Here is a 6894-nt window from a genome sequence, read left to right on the forward strand (position 1 = left end):
ATATAGTATTTCTCCTTGGGGGGTTGGTATTGTACTCATCGGGGAATACATGTACCGGTAAATGTAATCGCTGGACAATCACAGTTAATCTTGAGCTTGTACTGTTATGTGCACTTTCTAGACCACAAAGGCTCATTTTTGATTCCGGCACTTGAACACCGTAAATTGTTATGGACTGGATATGGTATGCAAAGCGGTTAATATCGCATCAATACGTTATTCACGTTGAATGAATGAGCATCATTTTCCCGCGAGTGTGCTTTCGCACGCACAATGCTTCATCGGGTTACTACATGCATTATTGTTAGTTTTCAGGGTGCTTATCAGTTAAGGCTTGGACAACATCTCACAAACGTACGATTATGCATGCACTTGATTATGCAGTCTCCACTATCAACATCAGGTGGGTTCAATGCTGCATTTGCACTTCAAGGTATTGTGCGTTCTATTCGACATTTATATCCGCGGTTCTTTGAATGAACCACGCAACAATCGCGGTCGAATACTCGTCCGATTAAGTACGATTTGGACTTTAGCTGGTGCACACAGGGAGTTTTCAAAACTATGGTGCTTCACTTTAGGCTGGAGGTCCATACAGCTTTTCTAGCTGGCCTCCCAGGAAAACAGGGAATCTATGCGAGGGTGACTCGTTTAAATAGAACTAAAGTGGCAAATTTGGCCGGAATACACAGTAAGAAAACTGCCATGATCACATTTTGCCTCGTCTTGTCATTTCCTTGTTACTGCCCCAGTTTTTTTTACGAGTACAATATGGGTTGCGGACTGTTGGCCCACAGGGTTCGCAATTCGATATTAAAACGGAATACCGGATGTTGCCCGCTGTCACGCTATGGTCTTCAGCTTTTTCCACGCCACAATTATTCTACTGAGTATAGAGCAAGCGCATAGCGTGCAAAGCCATTTCAAAACCCAAACTCAACTCGATTAAAGGTAAATATAGCACAAAGAGTTGGTTTACTGTTTAGTAATTATCGTCACAAACATGGATTGGAAGTAGAGACATCTTTCTTTCAATTAGTAATATTGCTAAACTAAATATTTATTTTAACCTATCCTGAAATATTACTAATTAGTGAGTCGACTTTTTACTAACTATTATCATTATTAGTATTATTAGAGCTACCAGCAGTCTGCCACAAGTTGCATGTGCCCTCCTTCATTCGCTCAATACCCTGGCGACGTGGTGAAATATCAGTTGACGGTGAGCCCGTTCGCTGCTCGTACGTGTCCGCAGCGGGCTCATCACCAATGATCCTGTTGAGAACACTCTTTCCTGAAGGGTGTTGACGAGCAACCTCCCAGCCACGTGGGCGCAAGCATCGCAATGGTAGGGAGCCTGCTCTCACCGGTTTTCAGAAACCACTGCCGGATGTAAATGTATTGACACAAGCTGTTCACGTTCCACACCTTTGCCATGTTTGAGGCCGATTCTTGAGCTTTCAATGGTGTTCTTGTACTTGCGAATGCACAGTTCACTGCAAGATCTGAGAAGGATTAACAATAGCTCAGTCTCTAAATTGACACTCAAAGCATGCCAACCTTCAACTGCCTGGTAGCTCCGTGTCATTGCAGATTGCACTACAGCAAATATGTTGCATGGGGCGGGTACAAACAGAGCATGCAGCTGTTTCCGACACATTAGCTACCAAACAGCTAACCTTGGGGCACCTTATTCGACACAGTCTCGCTCTGCAGGAGGAAAATCTTCGAACGGCATGAAAAGAAAATCGTGCTGGCCTCCCAAAGCACACCCATGGATCGATTACAGTTGCTAAAATAGCTTTTGGAAAGTTGAGCCTCGCTCGCTAGGCTTTCTTCAAGATATTATTTTGATTAGTAGTAATTTGTCCGACTTTATCTAATCAAGAGTGCTACTACCAATCTCTAGTCACAATATTAGGATATTAATAATAATACATGTATCAATAGTAAGATATTCGTTGGACGATTTCGTGTAAAACCCCATATTGTGGGGTTTTACACGAAATCGTCCAAATGGAGGTGCCAATTCAGTGCGCGAAATTGGATGAACTGGGAAAGCGAACGGTGCACCAGCAGCAACAGTGAGCTAGTAAACCTTCCTAGATAAGTAATAACTGGAAGCTGAAACGATCTAAACGCGACTGAAGGTGAGCCTAACTTCGCAATGGGGACACGCTAGAAATGTACCCAAATTACTAAATGAATGTAAAAACTAAGTGATCAGTTTAGTGCCCGTTTTTAGAATGATCATCATTGCCCACGAGAACACCTCCAATATCCACTGTTACTCTAGCATTCTTGATCATCTTCTCTGTTGCTGGAGGCAAGATCAGTATCTCGCTGCGTGTCTCTAAGCGCATCTCTTCTTGCTTTCGCTTTAGCCACCCCTCCTTACCAATCTTGCCTTTTGCACTGCCGTCAGTGGAGCGATTCCCGTAGCCAATCTGAGGTGCCTAAACTTTTATTTTGAAGGCCTTTCTAAATATAGAATTGAGCGTGTCCACCCGTCGCCAAGATCTGCACTCTGTTCCGCATCCCCCAAACGCAATGAATGACGACGGCGTCGTGCTCATTCTCATGCTAGCACTCGCGCATGAGGGTAAACAAGAGAAGGGTGAGCGACAAAGGGGCCAGCACTGCCATACAAGAGCAGATCTGCATCCCGAGCCACGCTATGGCACGGCATGGGAGGCGATTTATGGCGCTGGAAACGATAGAGCATTTATTACAACGACTGGATTCGACGTTAGGTGCTTCCACTACTTGTTATCGTGTTTCGAGCCCAGGTAGAGTGGAAAAATGCTGCTCTAGGACCACTATACTGCTGTTGACAGATTGATTCTTGAAGATGGTGCTCCACATCATACAAGAAATGACGTCGACGCTTCTGGTGAATCCAGGCCGGATCGTCACTCTCCTTCCGATGCTGCAGCGCTCGGCTTGGTGCTCCACTATCTCTGTTCTATCTACTGCAGATATTCGCCGTGACGTCGTCAGTGTGCTAGCGGTATTTGGCGTTTTCGGTGCAAATTCTTTTGGAGGTGTTCAAGAGCATCCCAGTAGCTACGATCAGCTGGCCTGGGACTGACGATGAAGATGTCTTTGCAGACTACGCTGGCATGATTTCGTTGCGTCACCCCTTGCTGACAAAGGGTTTTTTCTTCGTTGACGGCGTGAACATTCCTGTAGCAGAGTCTGAATTTGATGATATTCAGAACGCGTATTATAACGGCTGGACCTGCAGTCACTACTGCTCGAACGTTCTGGCGTTTGCTCCCGATGGTAGCACTATTCGGGCAACTAGCATCCCCAGTCGGCTTATTCACGTTCAGCAGGCCACTAAACTTTTTCTTCAGAGACGTAAGGTCTCGCTCCGCGCGATCAAACTCATTCACGTAGTCCTCGTAGTGGTGCAACACAACCTCCCATTCGTTTGCTCCAGTTGGGAGAACTATACCGCTGATCTCTAACAGCCTTTCCACGTCCTCGGGGCTATAGTTCTCGACACCGGGGACTCTTCCGCGTCGTGGCATCCCGAATGCTGCTGTCATTGATGGAGGCTCGTTGGGCACGGAATGCGGAATGAATCTGTCAAGGTTGAAGTACAAGATGGAATGAAGGTCATCGCTTTTGAGAGGTATCGCACCTAAGTGAGAAATTTGATGGCTTTTTGGAAGTTTTAGGCTGCCCAGACCCAGACTCAAGATCTGAAAGGGGGGGGGGGGGTCCCTTTCAGATTTTGAGTCTGAACCGCAGCATCTGTGGTTTGGAGGAACAGAACGTCCCATTTTTGTTGTGGGTAGGGCTAAGTTTGGATCTGAACCGGTTCAAACGGCTGCGGGAATCGCTCCAGTATACAGCTTTAATCGCTCCATCATATTGGGAAATGACGCTGGGAATAAACCCGTACTGGCGAAGAAGCTCATTACATTGTTGGGGCACTCCATATTAGTTGACTTGTACGCCGCGCAGGCGATCTGAATGGAGTCCGTCGTCGACAATTCCATGTCCGCTGTGCCAAGCAGCTTCGACTCCAGTGCCTTCGTCACGGCGATCTTAAAGGGCTTCAAGACTGCGATATCAAGCGGCTGATACAAATGCGCGGTATTCGGTGGCAATGCAAGGAATGATATACCCATATCAAAAGCTTCCGCGATGGTCTCTGAAATAATATACCCTTAAAAAGGATATCAGTAAAAAAAAAAAAAATGAATATCAAGGCAAACGTTAGAATTCAAGCACCAATCAAATAAAGTACCTAAAAAAAAAAAAAATGAATATCAAGGCAAACGTTAGAATTCAAGCACCAATCAAATAAAGTACCTAGAGCATTTTTATGTAAAAACGGGATATCTTTTAATTCACCATGCACTAAATTGGCACTGAATAATTAAGCCAATCAGAAGCCGATTGCCCACGAAAATGCGCTCCAATTGGACGAGAGGATGTATCGCCCACTAAACCGATTCCACGCACTGAAATGGCATTTTCCGTAACCCCAAAACGAATATCTATATATGATATATATTATATTTCTTACTTGTACGAAAGAGAATATATTGAATCAATTGTAAATCATCAAATTGTGTAGTGGTTCACATTGTTGGACTGCCCGTCTGTACACAGACGTACTGTCGCACACTACCAGGAAAAACTCTATAGCTATTGATAATCATGACTTTAAACATCATTAAAATATAGTTGATGATTGTTTTAATTCTGTTTTAGTTTAAAACAGTTGGAGATACTTTTAAGTCATGTTTAGTTATAAAGTTTCTTTTTTCAGCAATTATCGTTTTCTTACTATGAATAAGGAACGTACGATATATACTACGTACGACGTAGTATATGTTTTAGGAGATCAGCAATTGAAGATACATAGTTGGTTGGAGTAGTGAGTTCTCAACGATACGCTAATGACCTGAGCATTTCGACACTCGGACAATACACAAGTACAAATGCATTGCGCAAGCACCTCAATACTAGCTCTTCATGGCGCTTGTGAGTGCCTCAACCGGTTTGTTCTTGATGAACAACTTTTTCACGTTCTCCAACACGTCGTCTCCACGATTCGCTGCATACTGCAACGTATACGTCTCTAGAAGCACGAACTTGGGGTCAGTTACCGCCAGACTGAAAACGCGCTCCCAGTTCTTAGTAACCGGACTTGCAATCAACACTCCGAGTTTATCTGGTGTCACATTGGCATTGATCCAGGTCTTGAATAGTCGAGCCTGTAGTTTTTCAACGATTACTCTCATACCAGCATCGTTCATGATCGCTTTGTCCTTGGCAAGTCTTTGGAATAGCAATCCAAATTCCGTCTCTTTCTCGTGAGGTACTCTCATCAAGAAATTTAAGGTCTCCTTTGCAGAAAACCCTTTCCTCAGCTGTTTGTTGTAGTCCCCAGAGTACTGAAGCCATGCAATCAGCTCTGGGCGATAGTAATCGTCTAAAGCGTTGTCGGCGAGTCGTAGCGTGGTAAATACTTCGTCGGGAGTTTCCAGGGCTTTTAGCCACATTGTATTCATCAACGTGCGGCTGTCCCTCGATGCTTTGAACATGTGCAGCTTCGTATTTGCGAGACCCTTCATGCCCTGAACACGACTAAGCGACTGAAAAAGCTCTATCAGTTCTTCCTTGGAATGGCCACTTTTCCAAAACAAGTTGAATAAGTAGTGAGTGGAGAACTGTTCCGTCCCTTTAGTCGCCATGAAGTTGTCCGCGTACCGGAGCCACTCTATGAACGCATTGTTGTTGCTGCTGAGCTTCGTACTGGCCTCTCCAAAACGCATTTGTTCGAAAACTTTCGCTGGATTCATCTTCGCCGCCTTCATCATCTTGGCGACGATCCCATCGGCAAGATGTGAAAAACCTGACGTACCCGCCCTCTCTTCTCCACTCGTCGATCTTAAATGCCTTTTTGGTTTTACCACCAACTCCCGTTCGGTAAGTACCCGTAGATTGAGGAAAGCGATGTCGGAGTTGCCAGGGTCGACGAGTGCTGAGCCGGAACCAATTCCAGCAACCAGGAACACCACCGAGAAGATGACGCCGAGCAAGCGCATGCTTCCCTCCTGCACAGACCTGTGCTTGTGAGCAGAATGCAAAGTGGGTTGTCTGGACCAGCAGACTCCTGGCAGCAGTGCTGTGCAGACAGCACAATCGCCCATCATATTTCCAATCCCATGATCCTCAAGCAAAGGTCCACAGGCTCTGTCCACTTACCACCTTACCGGTAACAGAAAATGTATCTGATTGGGTGGTATTACTAACTTATTGCAATGGGTTATTGGTAGTACTATGAAATGTATAGTATAGTAATTAATACACATGCAGATGTAGGACGGCTGTGGAAGCTTCTAGAAGCTTTCATCCGTCTGAACTGCGGGGGCGGCACTTTCACTTTGGCGCGCCCTCCCCCAAGTTCCTGTCTTCTTGATAAACTAGTAGCACTTGTTGGTCCCAGCAACCTGACCTCAAGGAACCATGCCGACGAACGCACAACTGCAAGCCGAGATAGACCAGCTGAATCAAGCGATGGCGGAACGCACGCGAGTGCCCAGCAACCTGCCAAAGTTCACTGGCAAAAGGGGGGAAGACGTGCGCGAATGGCTGTTCCAGATTGAGAACGCCTGCCGCATCAACGGGATCGCGATTAACGATGCGAGCCCGCGACTACCAGGAATCGCCGGGTCGGCGATGGAGAAACCGGCTTCGGGGTGGTTCCTGCACTGGGCTTCGACGACGCGAGTGGAGGAGCACACGTGGGGGATTTTCCGTGAGCATGTGCTCCAACACTTCGAGGCATCGAACTACCAGTCAGTGCTAAGAGAGAAGCTCCAGCGTCTGAAGCAGACAGCGGATATCGAGACTTACAACGGCGAGTAC

General features: G+C 46.0%; 3 protein-coding genes across 3 annotated transcripts; 2 read left to right on the top strand and 1 right to left on the bottom strand.

The window, feature by feature from the left end:
* Nucleotides 1-564: 564 nt before the first annotated feature.
* Nucleotides 565-1740, top strand: PPTG_20841 (hypothetical protein; the record flags this gene model as incomplete). The annotated part of the gene is made up of 3 exons (XM_008893040.1): nucleotides 565-642; nucleotides 1139-1222; nucleotides 1717-1740. 3 exons carry the CDS (start codon nucleotides 565-567, stop codon nucleotides 1738-1740), a joined length of 186 nt encoding a protein of 61 aa, XP_008891288.1.
* Nucleotides 1741-2550: 810 nt separating this feature from the next.
* Nucleotides 2551-3473, top strand: PPTG_01062 (hypothetical protein; the record flags this gene model as incomplete). The annotated part of the gene is made up of 3 exons (XM_008892656.1): nucleotides 2551-2753; nucleotides 2838-2946; nucleotides 3009-3473. 3 exons carry the CDS (start codon nucleotides 2551-2553, stop codon nucleotides 3471-3473), a joined length of 777 nt encoding a protein of 258 aa, XP_008890904.1.
* Nucleotides 3474-4985: 1512 nt separating this feature from the next.
* Nucleotides 4986-6071, bottom strand: PPTG_01064 (hypothetical protein; the record flags this gene model as incomplete). The annotated part of the gene is made up of 1 exon (XM_008892657.1): nucleotides 4986-6071. One exon carries the CDS (start codon nucleotides 6069-6071, stop codon nucleotides 4986-4988), a length of 1086 nt encoding a protein of 361 aa, XP_008890905.1.
* Between the last annotated feature and the right edge of the window lie 823 nt (nucleotides 6072-6894).

This window comes from Phytophthora parasitica (genome assembly GCF_000247585.1).
Source record: "Phytophthora parasitica INRA-310 unplaced genomic scaffold supercont2.1, whole genome shotgun sequence".
In the NCBI taxonomy this organism is placed as follows: domain Eukaryota; phylum Oomycota; class Peronosporomycetes; order Peronosporales; family Peronosporaceae; genus Phytophthora; species Phytophthora nicotianae.